The sequence below is a fragment of the Gallinula chloropus genome (assembly GCF_964237585.1).
Source record: "Gallinula chloropus genome assembly, chromosome: 5".
NCBI classification, from domain to species: domain Eukaryota; kingdom Metazoa; phylum Chordata; class Aves; order Gruiformes; family Rallidae; genus Gallinula; species Gallinula chloropus.
In genome coordinates this window covers 37,041,808-37,062,018 of record NC_140090.1, presented here as the reverse complement: position 1 = coordinate 37,062,018, position 20,211 = coordinate 37,041,808, and the positions used below count along the sequence as shown (strand labels likewise).

Genomic DNA, 20,211 nt, shown 5'->3' with positions numbered 1-20,211 from the left:
ATAGCACCAGAATATAATACTAGTTAGGAAAAACTGTATGTTGTCTTCTCACATGAGTGGTGACAAATAATGCCAGAGTTAGAGGCAGAGTTTCTCTTCACTTTGAGGAGTACAGGTGTGCCTTTTTCTGTTTCTGTTTGGGAAAAATCAGATACTGAAAATAAAAATATACATACAGTTCTGCAGGACTCAAAGACAATATCTAAATAGAGATTTACTATTATAATGCAAATTCAGGAAAAAACACTATTGTTTCTGTAAAAGAAGCAATGACCATGATATCCTGATGTATGTTAATTTTAATAGAGTTAACAGCATGTGATAATTAGGACCAGTGATGAATTTAGCTATGAAAACAAACTCTTTAGTAACTGAAAACTCTAATATCATGCCTAACACAGTTAGGTAAGTATGTTTTGGATCCAGGTCTGCTGTGCACGAGTTTATTCATTAGAAACAAGATGTTCTGAGATAAAATAACAACTTGGTTTGAAGTACAGGGCAGTAACCATTCAGCCCTGTGAAGGACTCTCCCTGAATTTTCACTTCTGATTATGAGATAAATTAGTTTTGTAATTCTTTCCTACCACCCCCTGCTCCCCCAATTACTGCCAAATAATTAACAAAATACCACTTTTGGGAGGCAAAAAAACAATTCTAAAAGAAACCCTAAGTGTTGCTGAGCTTGCTTGTTTTTGCAGATCCTCACATATCTGTTCCAGGTATCTATGAACAGCTGTTTTGTTTGTGGTCATCACAAACATTCTTCTGCCACTTCTGGGCTTCACCCAGCTGTTAATAGCATCATTTCTGACGTAGACATGCACATGCCCCCACAGGGCTCTTTTCGTTGCAGACTTTCCCACTTTCCTTGGTAAAATGAGAACTTGTGAGATCTTGCAAGTGTTAACAGCCCATGGTGATTGACTTCCGTCACAAACATGGTAGAGGCTTCTGATTGTATTGCAGACATGCTAATCTCTTTGGCCTGCTAGGCCAAGTGAATACATCTCTGCAGAGGTCTCATACTAGTAATTTTTTAGAACCCTTCAAGAGCCCTGTGCTATAATGTAAATTTTGCATGACCATAAAATCTCAGCATTACCTGTTGCCAGCAAACAGCAAGAAAATCATAGAATATACTGAGTTGGAAAGGACCCATAAGGATCATCAAGTCCAACTCCTGGCTCTACACAAGGAGCAATCCTGCAAACCCCAAACCTCCCACAAGCTTGTACCAGGAGAGAAGTGCAGACAGGCTATTGAAACAGACAGAAGAAGAAAGCGCAGTGAAGTTGTTCCTAGCAAATTATAATGTTTACATAACTGAGAAATAAATCCCACATCTATGGCAACACATTGACTGCATGGTTCAGTGGCCAGCCCTGAAGGAAATGCCACTCTCAAAACCTTAAAATATCTTAAAAGTGGGTGGAACTGTCAGCGTGTTGGAGGACAGGCTGGAAATTCAAATTATCATGACAAACTGGGGATGCAGTATGAAAAAAGGAAAAAAAAAACCCAACCCTGAAACAGATTAAGTTGATCATGTTGGACAAGCATGGGTCCTTCCTTATGACTAATCAGCCACATAAATGTGGAAGTGAAAGTAACTGATTCGTTAGCACTTCTGCAGGACAGAATATTAGAGTTATTCTAGATCTGAAGCTAAACATGAATGAACAGTGTCCTTCTGTTGAAGGATAAAAAAGAAAAGATCTCAAATGCCATTCTGGAATGACTATACAGGTTGGCATCTTGTGAAAGAAACCTGGAATAATTCTGCTGCTCTGATCAGCAGTACTCCTGACTTCAGTGCTGGCTCTGTCCAGCTGTGGGCACTTCAGGTAATTGACTGCTGACTAGAACAGGGGTGTGCATCTAGAAAGCATGTCACATGAGAAAGGTCTGAAAGAGCTAGGATTTGATTACCTGAAAAAGATGGAAGAAGAAAGCACTAACTGGTTCCAAACAACTGAAGTGCTTCTAGAAAGGAGAGGGGAGGAATCTACCTCTCTTACATAGGACAAAAACCAATCAAGAGTGACAGGCAAACCTATTTTCTAAGGTTAGTTTTGTTGTGGTTTTACCCCGGCTGAGAGCCGAGATCCATACAGCTGCCTGCTCTTTAAAGGAAAAGAGGAGGGGGAGAAGTGAGGGGGTGGGGGTGAGGGAAGGGAAGGGAAAAGGAAGGGGCAAATAACAGCCCCAAAACCAAGAAACCAAAAGCCCGTGGGTAGGGATAAGGATAGTTTCCTAAAATAGCAGAAAGATAAAATATAACAATGCTAACAGGACTTTAGAGCAAAAAATATATGAAACTGTTGATACACAATGCAGTTTCTCACCGAACCCACAACTCAGGCCCTGCCACCCAGAGCTGTCCCGGAACCCGACCATCCCCCAAAAACCGTGCGTCCTGGAGCCACGCGCTCCTCCTGCCATCAGCCCCCCTTTATATTGAGCAGGACATAATTGGCATGGAATACTCTCTTTGGCCAGTTTGGGTCAACTGTCCTGGCTTCGCCCCTCCTTTCTCATTAATAGAGAGATATGAAGAGCTGAAAAAGTCCTTGACTGCTTGACCACAACTAAAAACATCAGGGTGTTATCAGCACTGCTTCCATTTTAACACTCAAACACAGCATTCCATCCACTGCTACAAAAGAAGTTAACTCCATCCTGACCAAAACCAGGACAAGTTTGTTCCTGAAATGCATTGCTGGGAAGAGTGGACAAGTCTCCATCTTTAAAAATGTTAGGCAAGCATATCAGGAATAGCCAGGCTCTAGTTGATTCTGGGATCAGGATATTGAAGAGCCCTACTACTGGAGCAGCACTTCTATGTCCTTTTTCATTTGCTCAGGTATACGCTGACTATGAAAGCAACCCCCAGTTACGCCAAGCGATTGAGTTTGCATGCCGCCAGTTCTACGTTCTGCATCGCAAGCCCTTTATTCTGCAGCTGTTTGCAAGTGTGGCCCCTCTCCTGGAGTTCCCTGTGAGTAAAAGCCATTCCCTGATCTCAGCATGGGGAAGTCTGTGTAGAGACCCGGTCCCCCATCAGAGATCACAAAGAGAAAACAGCTGGAGCAGCAGAGCAGTTCTTAGTGAACATGTGTTTACTGCACTTGGTGCTGCACAGAACTGTTTCCTGGACTTATTTCTGCATGTTTCTGTTCATCAGTGGATTGAGCAGGATGCTGAGTTAATGGGCCACTAGTATCCAGGCTAGTAATGTAGTCTCATCTTAAATTTCTGAGTATAAGGTTGAAAAAGGACAGCGATAACTTGTAACTCTGTAAATACAAATTTTTTCTTAGAATCTAGCAGTAGGAACTAAAAGCTTAATGTCATGTGTTACTGTGTGGAAAACTGTAAGACTCCATCATGTGTTCAAACATTCATAAATTAATTTTAACAATTTTAGTGAGTTAAAGCAATGGAATTTGAATTTGAAGTGTGACTGTCAAATCTAACTGCACATACGCTGTAGGCACACATGTCTCTCTCCTTCATAAGGCAACAAAGCTCTGCTGTTTCTGGGAAGTAAAGCTGTTTGTGGTTTTCAGATTGTGCTTCCGTGGTAGCATCAGTCTGTTGAGTCAGGCAAGACTTACTGTTTGATGGCAGTAAGCTCTTGGACTCCATGTGGGCCTTTGTCAAAAAAAAAAAAAGAAAGAGTTGCCCACATTTGCAGACAAAGATTCCTGGAATGCACACAGACCCTCAGCAAATCAACCACGGATGTCTGGTGTTGAAACAGGATGCTCCGAACAACGGAACCAGCAAAGGAGTGTCAGCTCAGTGCCTCTTTGACCTGCTGCAGTCTTTAGAAGGAGATACTCCGGACATTTTGGACATCTTAGAGCTGGTGAAAGCAGAAAAGCCTCTCAAGTCATTAGGTAACAGCAAAGCACCTCTTATTCAGTAATTCTGCTTTGTTGGCTATTGATTCAACATGCATTTGATGCAGCATGAGTTGTTCAGGGCCCTTTTCTTCTCCCCGAGTGCAGTCACGTCTGCTGCTTAGGCCTCATAAGGCTTCTAGGGTTGACTTTATCATGACCATCCTTTTAATATTTTCTGCAGGAGGGGAATTATTAATTTATTTTATTCCAAAGCTGCTTTTTCTGCATGGAGCCTGCTAGTCTGAGACTAGCCCCTGGCATTTAGAGTTTTATCATGTGTGGGTGAAGAATGAAAAAGATGCCTAATAAACTGTAGCATGCTGATAAGATCAGTGTTATCCTCTCCTCTGCTCCATGTGGGCAGGAAATAAAAGCATCCCCTCCTGTGGGCAGGCTATGACTAGTAAACGATGGCTGCCATTCAGGCATCCAGCAGTGCTGAGTTCTAGGCAGGGTGTTGATTTATCACAGAGCAGAATACATACAGCTGCATGATGTATCCAGGACACTGTGTCTCTTGATAGTTACCCATGCAATGCAGCTTTTAAGAATTTGACGCCTTTGTCATTTGCAGGGAAGTAATTTTTGTTGATTTTTATACAGGATCTTCAATTTTTATTTTCCAAATTTGCATTTCACTTAAAATAATACTGATGTCGATGAACTGTGAAGCCCATCTAGCCTTAGAGTTAAAGTGCAGCATACTGGGATTTTATGATGCTGAACATTTGTATCACAAATTATAACATAAAATAGTACAGGAATGGAGGATATTTCTTCCTCTTTGTGGATTGTAGTAAAGATTTTTATAAAAGCTTTGGGTTTTCTGTGGTGGGTTATTCAAAGGCATCTCTGAAAATTCAAAAATGTGTGTAGGTAGTGAGACCTACACACATTTTATACCTGATATTTTCCACATGAAGATCAGAATTATCTAAATTGTATGACTTCCAATTTCCATTATTCAGTGATTTACATACTTTTGGACTTTGACTGGGGCTCCTGTGTACCAAAGTCACTTCTGAAAATGGGACTATCAGTTTCCAGTTATCCCCAGGGTAATATTTGTACTATGGGCTGAAAATGCTTTTGTAAGCTTCTCCCCAAACCACTAGCAAACCAGACTCACTTTTGTACTGGCACCCATGTGGCATCCAGTATAGGAGGGACTTGGTTTTTTTTTTAGAAGTACAACTGTCTTCTGCTATCAGTGGTGTATCAGTATCATTTTTAGTGTGGCAAAAACATCTAGGGAAAAGCAGAGGGGACATAAAATTTGTCATTAAGTTGACATATGTCCTTGTCATGTATAAGCTTAAGATTTTGCTCATGGTGGGTGATGTTTGAAACAGGACTCCTGTAGCAGCTGCAGGCCTTATGCTGAGCAGTGATTTGACCTACTGAGAACTGTTTCTCGCCTACTGAGTTCTTGGAGGGCAGGGTGCAAGTGGGAGCGCAGCATCAGTTTCTTTTTCAGAGTCAGATTTTTGACAAAGATCAAGAGTCTATTAGAGATTGTTAACATGAGAAGCAACCCATTGAAAAGGGGAAAAGGGAAGAAGTGTCCTAGCTCCTTTCACGTTCAGTGTGTTTGAGTGATAGTCTTCTCATGTTGCTTTACTCCTTCAGATTTCTGCTATGGGAATGAAGACCTGACTTTTTCAATCAGTGAAGCCATCAAGCTGTGTGTGACAGTAGTGGCCTATGCTCCTGAATCATTCAGAAGGTGCTAATTTGTTTTCTTGGTTTGTGCAGATGCAGAAAAGGCATAAAAGCTGCATATGGCATGTGAAAGCAAGGCAGATAAATGGAGGCAGAGGATGTAGAAATGCATTCGAAGCATGGGGCTTCTCTGTGAGGCCAAGCCTCTGCCTGTTGATACCATCCCCAGGGCTCCATCTTCAAATCCTGCCAGCTGCTGGCTGCAGCACTAAGCTGGTTGGTAGTCTGAGCAGCAAAACCTAAGCAGTATTTCCAGGTGGGGATGACACTGTGTCCTGCAGGTTTCTGTTGGAGACAATGGAGGGGGAAGTGGAGAGGAAAAAAAATAAACAGCTGGGAAGAGCAAGACCATACAGAGAGAGGGGACATAAAATGGTATAAAGCAAAAAAGTTAGTTTCCAATGAGGAACCAGAGAAAAAAGGAAACTTTGGAAGAGAAAATGGATGACATTCAGAAGATACCCAAAAATTTGGGTTGTTCTTATCATTATTGTGTCAATCATCAGGTTACTTTCCCCCCGGTGTCCCTTATTCAAGAGTTTCTTTGGCTCAGGACTGCTTGTCTAGTGAGAAGCAATGAAATCACAAGGCCAGTGAGAGATCCAGTATAGAAATAGTGAGAGAGGCAGCTAGAAATTTAAGCCTCAGCCTGATATGAGTTTCAGGATTAACAAAATAAAACAGACCAAATACTGCTTATTTTTCCAGCCTCCAGATGCTGATGGTCTTGGAAGCACTGGTTCCCTGTTACTTGCAGAAACTGAAGCGACAGACCTCTCAAGCAGAGACTGTGACAGCAGCTCGTGAGGAGATTGCTGCTATGGCTGCCCTTGCCACCTCTTTGCAGGCCCTCTTGTACAGTGTAGAAGTTCTCACCAGGTAACCCACGTGCTTCAGAGGTCTGAACCTGCATTTCTTTGTCAGTCTGGGGAGAGGGAAGGCACAGGGGGTCATGATGTGCAACTTAGCTTCCATACTGATTGAGTTTTAGACGTGGTAAAATTAGTGCCAAATGTTGCTAGATGACAAGCAGAACGTCCATGCACATGTTTGATTTAGTCTTCAGCATGTTACTCACCTTCCCTTTGCCAGGCCTATGACAGCCCCACAGATGAGTCGGTGTGACCAAGGCCATAAAGGGACCACAACAGCAAACCACACCATGTCAGCAGGTGTGAACACCAGGTAAGTCAGTAGGCCTACCTGCCTGCCTACCTTCCTTCCTGTCTGTCTGTCTCATTTTTCCAAATAGCTAAATGTCTTTTTCTTCGTTTCACACTCTGGAAGTATGCTGACCACGCAGCTGTATCCCCCAGTTCTCTGCTTTGCTTCCAAGTCCACTGTCAAAGAAATCACTGGGCAGGGCACACTTGGATGGCAGAAGGGTCAGATCCTTCTGACCTTGTTCTGGGAGGCTGAACAGCAGTTCAAGCTCAAACTTGCATGTCAGTTGAGACTCACAGGGACTGGCACTTCTTCTAGTTTTCTTCCCTTCCTTATTTCCTTCATTTTCCCTGTGGTCTCTTTCTATCACCTTTATCTCCACATTGGTCTGGGGATTTTTTTGCAGTTACAGATAGCAAAGGAGTGGTTGGCAGAGAATTTGAAAGAAGGAAAGAATGATCGGGAATATTTTGTCCTTAAAAAACTCCACAACCCCGCCCCAAAAACCATCACATGGAAGGAGGAAATAAGGAAAGAGGTGGCGCCAGCAGACTGTAATACTTTTTCTTGGCCATTCCAGTCAGACAGCTGCAAATTAGACAAGGCCACTGAACTATTTAGTCACAGAGCAAGGGTTTAAGAAATCTTGTTATAAAATCCACCCACAAGCATTTGGGATTATGAAGGTTTTCTTTGCAGTACTGATTTCCAGGCAGCCCTGCATACTCAAGGCCAGGCTATGCCTTACTGGCCTTAAAATCTAGGTGTTTATGTTGACCTGGAAAGGAAATCCTGCCCTATCAAAAGCTGGAGTAGCTGTTCTTTCCAAGCAGGGTATTTCCTCTGGGTTTCTCTCTTGTCTGTAACAGCTGATAGTCTCTGCACAGCCAGTAGTCTAGTTTGGTACCACGGGCTGTATAGGACACTAAACCAGGAGCACCCCTCTGGCAAGACTTGCTTTCCAAGTTATTCCCTGTCTTCTTTTGTATCAAAGGGAGATAGAAATCACTCTCTGCATGGGTCATTAAAGGGCTATTATTTGTACAGGTGTAGTGCACACATCTTGGTCCAATCAAGACCCATTCAGGCGTGGATGTAACATAGCTTTGACTTTCAGTCCCAGACCTGAGAAGCAGATAAACCCCTTCATGCTCAAGTCTGAAGTGGTTATATTCCATTTACTTCCATTGCAAGACTGTATAGACTAAGGAAGATAAGGTGTAATGGAAAGTAGTGATTTATTATTTGCTGATTTTGGGGAGCTGTTAATATGTATCTGCTGCCAGGCAGCATAGAAACTCCTGATGCTGTGTGACTCAAGCATCTTGGTTTCCATTTCCAGATCTTTCTGATTATCAAACATCTAATCTCTGATCCAAAATAGTTTTGCAGAGCTCCAGGTTTCCTGCCCTTCTTTCTTATGTTGTGTTATCACTGCAACAGACATCTGCTAGGAAGAGCAGGAGTCTCTTGACAGTAGAATGATCACTGTTCCAGCCCTAGACATGTTAGCCAACTGGTGTGGGGTTTGTTAATGCTTTCTCAATGAGAAACGGCAAGAGAAAATGACAAGAAGACAAAACAAAAAGGCACTCTGGGGTGTTCTTTCTACTGTGTGATCTCTGGCTTCATGAAACAGACTGAGCATTGGAGAGAAAAGCAGTAAGAGATTGCTTGAAAGATGGCTGTGGTTTTTAAGCCTGAATTTTCCCTTTCATAACAAGGGCAATAACTACAGCAAAGCAATCTGTTGTGTGCTGCCTGTTGGGAGGTAAAGGGCATTCAATGTGGTCACTAACTATGTGTGTTCTAGTGATGCAAGATACTGTCCTGCCCATGTCGTGTATACCCCTGGGCTAAAACAGCGTCACCGTCTGTCAGAAAGGCGTGGGTTAGGCATTACAAAGTTGCTGTTTACAACTACACTTTTCCTGTTTTCCCAGGTACCCAGAGCAGGGAGCCAAACTACACTTTATCAGGTACAGTAAGATGTTCACCCAATCTTCCCTGACATGTGATGACCCAGGACCTCCCAGGTTCACAGGGTCCCAACTCACTGTTGCTGTGACAGCCTTTTTTCAGGGGAGAGTAGCAAAGGGTAGTTCATAGAGAAATTATTCGTGTCCTTAACAAGACTTAGCAGGCAATAATGCCCCTGACATTGTGCTTCGTTGCAGATGCAACTTTCTTTTCAATTGCAGGGGAAAGCATCTATTGCAGAAATGTGCTGGAGAGTTGTTATAATCTATGTCTGCTCTTCCACTGCACATAACCCTTCTTTTCCTCATATCATATCCTCCAGGGAGAACCTTCACTTACTAGAGGAGGGCCAGGGCCTTCCCCGAGAGGAGCTGGATGAACGAATTGCCAGGGAGGAGTTCAGGAGACCACGGGAGTCACTGCTGAATATCTGCACAGAGTTTTACAAGCACTGTGGTCCAAGGCTGAAGATTTTGCAGAATCTGGCTGGTGAGCCCCGAGTGACTTCTCTGGAGCTGCTGGATGTGAAGTCCCACATGAGGTATTCCACAGGCATTCTGCTTTTACTTCATTTCAGGGAGGTTCCTTTCTTTTAGCTCTGAATATTTCATAGTAGTGGACTGAATCACTTTTTGGTGGTGTAGCTACAAGTTGCTGTCTGAAACATGCAGAGCTTTTTTGAGTATTCCTTAGATTGAACCTGATGCAGCCTGTGTGTAAGGAAGATTTCCTATGTCCCCCTCTGGTCTCATACAGACCCCCATCTCCAGTGGATGAAATAGCTCCATGGAAGCGCAGATACGTCAGAGTAAGTTGCAGTGAGGAGCAGAGCAGCTAAGGCTGCCTCTGCAGGGCAAGGGGTGAGGAAGCTGCCTAGCTGGCTGAATATGGCCTTTATCCTCCTGTGACACTTGCATCAGAACAAGCAGCTAAGAGGCAAGAAGGGCAGAGCAACCACTGCACTGTGTTGCATCAATGCCTGAAGTACAGAGGAGGCTGTGGCAGGCAGCATGTACAGGACTGCTGCCACCTCAGCATCAGATACAGCATGTGCATGGCATGTTTTATTAGGGTGCAGCATTGAGTCCAGCTTGCTGGTGGGATGCTCACTGCAAACTGTGTTGGGTGGTGCTGACCTCGAAGAAGTTGGGTGTAGGACTTTCAGAGAGCTTTGGACCTGGTTCTCTTCTCTGTGTTTGCGGTTGAGGGTAAACACAAAGTAGCACAAGTAGCTACTGAGAAGTCTGAGAGATGTGAAAGACAGGGAAAGCGGTAAGCAGAGAGGGAATGGACCTGACTCTGGTGTCAGTTTTTCATTCATTTTCAGGGGAAACTCCTTTCTTACCTAGTATTATCTTAAGAAGCATAAACTCAGATGATAACAGCCCAGATACTCTCTGAGTCAGACACACTGTTCTTACTGGCACTCATCAGAAGGAAAACCAGGATTAACATGAGGCAGTCCCAGTGTTTCCCTTGGTTGGGGGGTGTAACAGGGAGCCAGCTATGAGTTCTTTTATGAGACAGAGAAATACTTCAAGATCATTTTTTGAATACAGTACAGCCGAATACTGAGAGGCCGTTTGTTTGTGGCTGAAGTCAAACAGTAGAGTATTAAAGTAAAAAGGGAAGATTGCGAAGATATCTATGTCTGGGACTGGCCTTAAAAGTGAATTGGTAATTCTCCAGGAACTAAAAGCACCATGAATTTTAGCAATACAAGCCTGAGATAAGAACTTTAATCTTATGTTAGAAAGACAGGTGAGATTCTCAGGAGAGATTATGTTCTTGGTTAGATATGTTGGAATGGGGGTTTTTTTATGATTTCAATGGGAGAGAGGAACATGTGTCTCATGAATAAACTTTATTTAGTGCAGTGAAGTAAGGGGCTTGCTTCTTTTTACTATCCTAATCTTACATTTGTATGTAACATAAGAATGCTCGGAGTATACTACCCAGAAGTGTTTGCAGTTCAACAGTAAAGTGGGAACTTCATTTCTGTGTGTTTTTATATTCCGGAGTAGCTGAGTTTAATTGTTCTTAAAATATTTTATGTCACTCTCTTAAAACATGAGTTTAACAAACATAATCCGTATATACAGAAGGAGTTATTGGCATATTATCTGGAAAGAGACTTTCTTCTGGGAAGACTTCTGTGAAGCAGAGTCACAGTATGCAGCAGTAACTGGCAAACAGTGCATTTCTTTCAAGAGGGAATGTCTTTCATGGTCAAAGGTTACAGCAGTGAAACTAAGGGACTGATTTTCAGAAGATAATGAGTTGTACTCTGATGTCTCCTGGAAATAACTGTTTTATCAGGGTTGGAACCTGAGCTGCTTTATCATAGTTACCCCTAGATAAAAGCAAGCATTGTCTTGATTCTTACATAAATTCATTTCATAAGCACCAGTGAAATGGCTGGCAGGATTTAACCACTATAAGAAAAAACCTTTTCTAAGTAGAGATTTACCAGAATGTGATGCGACAGCCATGGTCTTGGGACCCTGACAGATGCCGTTTCAAAGACTTCAGACAACAAGGTAATATGCCAGTCATCTCAGACAGGATTCATCTCACCCAATTCTAGCCACTTAAATGTTTAGTCTGTAGAAGTCATAAAGATCTCTTTGGGCCCAATGAAAAGGGACATGCACATCCAATGATCTGTTTATCCCAGTATTTCAGGAAGATAAGAATTTCCCAGGTTACTTAGTTCTGCATGAATGGAGCTAAAAGATTAATTGAGATTGACATCTCAAGGTGCATGAGATGAATCAAACACTTTATAATGCATAAGAAAGTGTTGATGTACCATTATATGCCACTGATATTGTATTGCCAGAAAGAAGCATATGTTATATGATAATTTAAATTTCACAGTGTTGAAGAAATGAGACCTACTCCATAGAATTCTAAAAAAGCAGTCATAAAGTAACGCTGGATAAAGAAACACTTTTATAGCACTTTTGGTTTATGTGAGGAACTTGTTACCCTTGATAGAGCTAGGTAGATTTTAGAGAGAATGGAAATATGTTTCATTAGCTAAAGGCATTTCAGAAGAAGCCCCCCCAACACGAATAGGATTGTACTGTAATAGTCCACTATGGAGCCTATTGGTGCTTCAGGGAACGTACAGGTTTCCATCTCTTTTATTTATAGATATAGCTCTATTACTTGTCTTTGCTGCAAAATTCAAGTATTTCAGTATGGCTTTGTCAAACTGCAAGTGTGTGTTAAATGCTGCCGTAGTATTTCACAGTCGATACAGAAACTGCCATCGGCGAGGCCATCTGGGAGGGTTAGAAGAAGTAGCAGCAACACAGTCTGTAGAGGTGTTAGGAGAAACAAATCAAAGCTGCTTGGAGTAATCATACAAAATACATGTTGTGTAAACCTATGCCACGGCATGTTATTTTTAAATGTAACACCTGATAATTGCACAGTGAGAGTTTTCAAAGTGATGACACTGAAAAGCAAGCACAAAACTAAACCGTTCACTCAAGTCTGTGTTTCACAGGCATTTGCAATGTTGTAATCTTAAGAGCTCAGGTACATTTTTAGCTACACAAGTCAGCTGTGATTCCTGGCATTCCTGTGGTGCATTTACTATCAATGTAAAAATATTCGTCAGACCGTTACGATGTACATTATTATAACCAGGGATTCCAGCTAAAGACTCTTAACAGACCAGAAACTGTGGTGTCTGGTTTAAGAGTCTAAATAGCAGCACATTTGACTTTTGTATCTTTCTTTTTTTATTAGGCCTCAGAAGATTTATGTGTTAGTTCGTTGGCATGTGTGAAGAAATGCGAGTTGTATTTGATTTTCCTCTTCACAAACCTTGCTTGTAGGCTGGCAGAAATCGCACATTCCCTGCTGAAACTGGCACCTTACGACACGCAGACGATGGAAAGCCGAGGTCTCCGGCGCTACATCATGGAGATGCTGCCCATCACTGACTGGACAGCTGAGGCGGTGAGACCTGCCCTTATCCTCATCTTAAAGAGATTGGATCGTATGTTCAATAAAATTCACAAGATGCCTACTTTGAGGTGAGCAGGTATAATGGAAACCCTCTGGGGTCCGTTTCTGATGTTGCAAGCCTTGAAGTGTGGGTATGTCATCTAACTAAACCCGTCGTGTTGCAGTGAACCTTTACAACATAACAGAAAATGAACAAATGTTTCTATCTCTGTAAGTGTGCATTTATGTTGACATTTTTGTTGTGTCTTCTGGTAGCAAGAGAGGGAATGCAGAGTTATTAAGAACTACAGAGAGAACTTCCAGAAATCTCGTTTTTCTTTCTCCAAATTAAGCCTTCAGATTTGCACCATCTCACTACCCTCTTTATTTATTCTAGCTATGAGTGGAGGAGATTAATTTTTTTTTTTTTTTAATGGAAAGTTAAACCTTAGTAAGAGTATTTCTAGCATGCCTTCTCATGGAAAATACTGCTATGTACTCTGTAAAGTTAAAAATAGTCTGGAGCTATGCAGGAGCTTCTGAATGCTCCTTATTAAAGGGAGCAGAAGCTCAGTGATTGCATCTAGTCAGTGGCTAGTGAAAGGCTGCATCATCACATGGTAGATTTATGGTACAGGCTTTGGTGACTTCAAGAAGTACTCAATATGGGGCATTGTCACCTCAGAGGCAGTGATACAAATCACTGGGTAGTGCAAAAATCTTCCAACTCTGCAGATTTTCCAGTGATCTGAGTAAAGAGTCATTAGTCTCAGTCACCCTCATGGACATGTATTGCCAACTGCTTGAATCCGTCGCTTTTTTGAAGTCTCAGCTGAGAAGCCCAAATCATGTTAGAGAACATCAGAATTTAAGACTTGGACACAAAACTTTAGGTCCTAGTGGGAATCATACGCACCCAACTAAGATGGAGCAAATAACAGGGAGGTGATCTCTTTCTGGCATCACTGCACATCACTTAATCTACTTTAAGAAATTCCCGCCCTTGTAGGGAATATAAGGGCAGAAATGCTGATGCTTCTCCTTGCTATTGGTTTAATTCTTTGCCATATCTTGCCTGCTTCTTGCTTATTCTTTCTTTTCTCGCTCCTACTTTCTTCTGCCTCAAAGGCAGCTTAAGGGTCTTCCTGTTCCTGAACGTCTTTCCTCTTTGTATAAGCTGAGTAAATGCTCATATATTAAAATTCCCTTCATATTCTCTCTGTCTCTGCCTGTACCTACGCTTGGCTGAAGCTGCACTTCTGTACACAAAGGAATCAAAACAGCAAAGCCACTGGACCAAATGCAGCAGCTGCATTTAAACACCATTGGGCCAAGAAGCCTCTTAGGGATGGGTCCATGTGCCACATCCCAGAAGCTATCTATTGGGGTACTCGCATCAGAGTCTTACGTACTGGCTCCTATGGGCACCCTGCTCCAAAAACAATGTCTGACAGGAGTAGTGTGTGTGTTGTACCAAGAACAAACTACTGTTCTGGAGATATAGGAACAGTGGATGCTGACAGATGAGGTATATGTTAGTCTGCATAAGAACCTACATAGTGAACACTTGATGTGTCTCTAAGTCCACTGAAGAGCTTGAATAGGGTATGAGCTAACAAGTTATGCAAGCCTTGTCTTTCTGTCCCACTAAGTGCACAGCCAGATGTTGGCTTGAAATCTGTACTTACTCCAAAGAGCCAGGCCCTGAGATGGAGGGTGTGAACCACTTTGATGTTACCTGTACTGTGTCTGCTTATGATTAAGAAGTACTCCATTCAACATCTGACACCAGCCCTGAAAGTTGCTTTGGTGAAAAACCCCAAACTTCTGGGTAAGAAAGGATCCTGGAATGGAGGACTTTGGTGCGGGTAGGGAATGAATCCTCCTGCACTGGATGAGGAAGGTAGGGATTGTACTGTGGGGCTAGTTTAAGTTTAGGGCAGACTGGGAGTCGCTCTGGTGGAGTGGAGTAGCCTGAAGAAAGTAGCTTCCAGAAGACACTGCCGGCTGATGGGGGTTGTTCCCTTCAGTGAGAACATCCGCAAGTCACAAGAGATGAAGGAGTGTCCCTCGTTTGAGAGCATGGCACAGCAAGCCCTTTCCCCTCAGAGCACACCTGAGACAGCTGTTGGTGTCTCCTTCACTCACGGTCTGTCCAAGGGAAGCATCAGGGATTGAAACACAGCTCATCTGCTGCTGCTGTTGCAGGGGGGGTTGTGTCGCTACCACGGACCCCTCTGCCACATTTCTTGTCTCTCTCGAGTGCCCAGTGTGCTCTGTGACTCTGTGCTTTCCTCAGCTGCCTGGGTAAACCCTTTTTTGCTGTTGCGCACTTTGTGCTCATCTTGGACGTCGTCGCTGTCTGAAACATTTCCTCTGTGGGCGTCAGTGTGTGTCGGTCGCCGTGTTTGCGAGCGTCTGGTGGGGGGCAGGAGGCCGCGGCTAACGGCACCTACTGTTGTATTGCAGGCGCCAGGTTGAGTGGGAGCCTGCCAGCAATTTGATTGAAGGGGTTTGTTTGACACTTCAGAGGCAGCCAATCATATCCTTCCTGCCTCACCTTAGGTCTCTGATCAATGTGTGTGTCAATCTGGTGAGTAGCCAAGCGGCAACCCCCCGTGAACCTTTGCTAAACCTCTCTCCCTGCTGTTGACTTCTCTGGACTGAAGATCATGCCCATTCCTGTCATTTTACCTGTGCCCTTTACCCCTCGCAAGGGGACTTCGCAAGTGACACTAGAGATAGCGAGGTTCATCTTTGAAGTGGTGCATGGGGAGATACAGTGACCGGTAGCCGTGGTCAAGCGATTCATTTCCGTCGCTTCCCACGCACCACTTTGAAGATCCACCTTTGCCAGACTGAGCTGAGAGTTGAGGGCTGCAAGTTGGAGAGTGGGGTGGTGGAAACTGCACACACCTGGTAGAGGCGGGGAGAGGGGGCCACTGGGGATACCTACCGTCTCCAGTGGGGGAGGGCCCTGACGGCGCTGTCAGAGGTCGTCAGGTGTTGGCTAGTCAGAAGGGTTTATGTGGGTGGATTCACTCCGCTGTTTGCAATGTCCCTGGCTTGATCTAGTACAGGTTTGCACTGTACAATGTTCAGATCCCACTCCCAGTAGAATTTATGTTCCTGAGTGTGTTTCAACAGAGAGATGATACAGATGGAGCCTGTCCAGTCATTCAGTGCTAGGCTGTAGTGTTTCTGCAGCTGTTGAGCTGGGGGCAAACCTTTAATTTGATCTCAGCATAACTCCAGCCATTCAGACATGTGGAAAACATAGAAATAAAAGGGGAAAGGCTGCTCTGGTGCTTTTATTGTTATTGGGTTTTAGAACACTTTCTTCTTAGAATGTAAATATTGCGATTTTTCTTTTTCTAGCAGTAACCAAAAACCTCCCAGGGCTCCCCAGTGCTCTGAAGAGCTTTAAAAATAATGACCATCAGTAAAAATTCAATATCAGTTTTTTCCAGGCTCCTGTCCTTCAAGTCCACACAGCAGTCATCTCTGTAAGGGCAGGGAAGTTGCAACCTGTTGATCTAGAAGACTGCTCCCATGTTAAAGCACAGAGACAGCTACTTGGAGGTGCTGCAAATCTGCGCCCTCAGACTACTTAAGGTTGCTACAGAGTTAGCTCAAATACCAGGTTAGAATGGATTTGCAGTTTGGCAAGCAGGCATGGCAGAATGAATCACACCAGCAAGCCTTCCAAAGGGCCTGCATTAGGAATTAGCCAGCGCTCTAAAAATAGCGGAAAGCTCCGCAGTGCTGAAGTGCAGTCATCGCTCTTGCTGTTAAAAGTATTTCACCTCTAGCTGTCAGAACTGTGGCCACTCTGAGCTGTGGGAGCACCCTTGACTTCATGCTGTGTTACGTGTAGACCAGTTGCATCATCAAGCCCAAAAAAATAACAGCCAGGAAGGTGAGAAAATGCCTAAATGATAATCCATGGTAATCTAGGCTCTGCCTCTCCCCACTCTAAATTGTCCTCTGGTTTTCTGGCAGAAAGCTGCCTTTACTGCCTTTCTCCCCAGGCTGAATTTGGAAAAACAGAGTGCATTCATCTCCCCTCAGCACAGGCATCTGCCAGGTAGCTTCTCCCTGTTCCTGTCATCTAGATGTGTCTAGCCATGGACAGAAACAGGCACATGCAGCCTGTGGTTTAATTCTTCCTGAGGGACACAGCCAAAGTGGTTCAAGTGACTGTCCCTGAGACGTGCTATTTTCTTGTGCTGATATTTTGAGGAGTTTCAGAATGACCAGGTTGCATATAGGTGACTCTGCTTCAGACATCTGGGGGGGAGGTGAGATGAATCAGGCTTAGACTTCCCAAGAACAGACTCTGTTTGAGAGGAATCTGAACATTGTACAAAACCCGGCTTGGGTCAGACTTAGGACATTATTTTTCAAGTAGATCAGCAAGAGAAGGGAACAGATGTCCAGTTCCAATGCAGACTTTTTGCTTTGATGACATATTTTTATTTGTTACAGTTGTTACATGACATATCCTCCAACTCTAACTGTTCCACCAGTGCAGTGCTGGTCATTCAGGGCTGGTACTGGGTACATTTGTAAATGTACAAGGTTACCTGTGCACTCCTCCCATCCTCGCTGATTCCCTCTTCTCCCTTCCCCTTCCCCGCTAGAACTCCTCCTCACTGGCCCCAGCTCCCACAAGGACCACTGAGGGGGCTGGTTCTCCTAGAGCCACCCCACCTCAGTGCTCGATGGAAGGCCCCCTCCATTTCATTGATGTTGGAGGATATGGCATGGATGAAACTGTAAGTAGTCAGTTGTGGTGATGTGCTCTGTTTGTATTGCAGGTGATGGGAGTGGTAGGACCCTCCAGTGTGGCTGACGGATTACCCCTTCTTCATCTCAGCCCTTATCTCTCGCCACCTCTGCCCTTCAGCACAGCTGTTGTCCGGCTTGTAGCATTGCAGATACAGGTGTGTCTGCCCTGGCCTCTGGCCAGGCCTGTTAGAGCTTCTGGTTGAGACACCAACTCATCGGTGCTCTGTTTTCTTTCTGCAAAAGCTGGGCAAAAACTGTGGAACATACACCAAAAATGAAAGAGAAGCAACGTGTAAATTCTCCCTTCTTTTTGAAGGCTTGAACTGAGCTCAGAATTCACCTGTTGGGGCCAAGTCCACAGCAAGCATCCATCAGCTTAACGCCATCATTGAGGCCTGGGGAGTTCGGCTGATGGATGCTGTTTAAGGCTCTGACAAGCACGTTAGGATTCTCTGCAGGATCTGGGGGGGTTATCGTAAGTCTCCTGCCACAGGGAAATGGGCCCTGGCCTCCACTCCGTGAGTGGAGTTTCTGCTCTTCTCCTCTTACCTGAGCTGGTCACACAGTGTGCCAGCTCAAAAAAAGCAGGGCAACGTGGCTGTTCAGCTGCTGACTCACTAGCATCCTTGCTGTCCAGAATAAAAAACCCCAAAACATCCTGGACTTTTTGGAGAAGCCATCACTATTCCTTTCTCACAGCAGTGCCATAACTATTGCAGAGTCTTTCTGCCTCTGTATCCCTTTCCCTTCCCGTTGGCATGAAATCAGGCAGAATGGTGACTAATGAAGGGACAGATTTCCTAATCTAGCTCCAACTTCCATTTTTAAATACATCCAGTTGAAGACTTCAGCAGGTATTTCAGAGCAGGGGAGCATCTTGGGAATGAGAGCTTGCAGGGAGCAAAATACAGTGCTGTCCCTCAGAACACTGAGGCATAAAAGGACATTTTTGGTACCAACTGACACAGAAAGAGGACAGATATCTTTCAGCTCTGAGATAATGGTTCTTTAACGAAAAGCAAAAAAGGGCCACCTTCACCTTCTCTGAAATCTTTTCTCTTTTAAAAGCAGATACCAAATTAATCCCTTTTTGACAAGTATTGGGAGTTTTATTATCCTCTGGTCCCTTTTCGCTTATTCTTTTCATGGGCTTTAAATGTAATAAAAACCAAACATCAGAAAGACATGAGTAGTCATGTTCCTAATACTCCCGGCAGGATACAAACCAGAAGTACTTCACACCCTATCAGAAAACTTCTTCTGGAATTTCTCAGCCCACATCTGCAACCTTGAAGGGGTTGCAAGGGTCAGTTGCATTTCACAGCTAAGTCTGTAGCAACTGGGAAGTTGCAAATGAGTAGAGTTCCACTGACAGTCATCTGTATTACCTCCTCTAAAGATGCAGGATCTCTCAATTTAGGCTTCACTACACATTGCAAAGTAAATGTACACTTTGGTTATATTTCAGGGGTTCATTCTTTGCTTTAGGGAGGATGATAGGGCAGCACAAAGTGAGGCAGAACAAAAAAATGTGTTTGGGAATAATCTACATGTTTGGACAGAAGAATATTTACATCAGATCATTTGTGCAATTTCCTCTGCTTTGTTTAATTTATTCCCCACAGTCTGGGTCAGATCCTGGTGCCATTCACAGTGGTGCAGAGTTTAGGAATAACACTCAGCCACCTCCTGTGGGACATACCTGATTTCGTTAATGATATCAGTGAGTTAGGAACCTTGGGCTTCTTACCTCTCAGCTATGACAAAAGCAGGTGGCACCTATGTTACTCTGTGAATTCCTTTTACTCCTGACTAAGTGGTCTTGGGGCTTCTAATTCAATCAGGACATGAGTGCTGGTGGTGTACTGTGTGAACAGGATGCCCAGGGGATTGCCATTCCCAGTGGTAACTTGTGTCCGTGATCTGCTGATGAAATCTCGTTTAATCCTTTCTTATTATTATTGCACAGGCTTTGAAAGAAGATTTTCCCCTAAGCCATGTCGTCTCCCCATTCACCAGTCAGGAAAGAAGGGAAGGAATGCTTTTAAACCTACTGATTCCATTTGTGCTCACAGTAGGATCTGGAAGCAAAGGTCTGACTAATTTAACAAAAAGAATTTTTCTCCCCCTTTTCTGACAACCGATGTTTGCACTTTCCCTGCTCTCTGTTGATTTCTTATTACTATAATTTTTATGTTTTAATTTGGTTTCTGTCACCGGCAGTGTGTCAGCTAAGTGCCCTTTGGGTCTGAGACTGGAAAAAGCCCCACTGGGAGAAGTTGTTGTTGTTTCTTCTCTTTGTTTCAGCTGTGCCATGGTTCTCAAGTCAGGTCTGACATAGATGTGCTCCTTCTTGTGAAAGTGGAGTGCAGGGCAGGACAAATCTGTTGTAGCAGAAGCCAGAGGGGTGCAGAGGTCACAGAAATTGTGTGCCCCTGTGGATCACAGTCTGCCCAATCCGTACCACTTGTCTGGCACAAATCCTGCTCCTTGATTTCCGTTATAGAGGGTGATTGCTGGTAAATCCCTAAATGGAAGCAAAGAGTGAAGGGAGAGGGGAATGTCAAAAGGAAACGAGACCGGGAGACCACTGAATGGGACATTTCTTTGTGCTGTGTAGCTCTGTGTTCCTGTGTGTTCATGTTGGTGTTAAAATAAACTTTGCCTTTGCTTGCAGGAG

At 43.8% G+C, this 20,211-nt stretch overlaps 1 protein-coding gene across 1 annotated transcript in view; it reads left to right on the top strand.

Annotated features, from left to right (window-relative positions):
- Nucleotides 1–20,211, top strand: part of UNC80 (unc-80 homolog, NALCN channel complex subunit) — a gene marked incomplete at both ends in the record, with an annotated part of 128,707 nt that overhangs the window by 90,974 nt on the left and 17,522 nt on the right. The window contains 11 exons of the mRNA XM_084264990.1: nucleotides 2,867–3,001; nucleotides 3,767–3,905; nucleotides 5,541–5,637; nucleotides 6,342–6,512; nucleotides 6,726–6,818; nucleotides 8,741–8,776; nucleotides 9,100–9,318; nucleotides 12,629–12,829; nucleotides 15,210–15,333; nucleotides 17,561–17,686; nucleotides 19,501–19,624. Of these exons, the coding sequence (XP_084121116.1) occupies nucleotides 2,867–3,001; nucleotides 3,767–3,905; nucleotides 5,541–5,637; nucleotides 6,342–6,512; nucleotides 6,726–6,818; nucleotides 8,741–8,776; nucleotides 9,100–9,318; nucleotides 12,629–12,829; nucleotides 15,210–15,333; nucleotides 17,561–17,686; nucleotides 19,501–19,624 (1,465 nt within the window). The remainder of the gene's footprint in view (nucleotides 1–2,866; nucleotides 3,002–3,766; nucleotides 3,906–5,540; nucleotides 5,638–6,341; nucleotides 6,513–6,725; nucleotides 6,819–8,740; nucleotides 8,777–9,099; nucleotides 9,319–12,628; nucleotides 12,830–15,209; nucleotides 15,334–17,560; nucleotides 17,687–19,500; nucleotides 19,625–20,211) is intronic.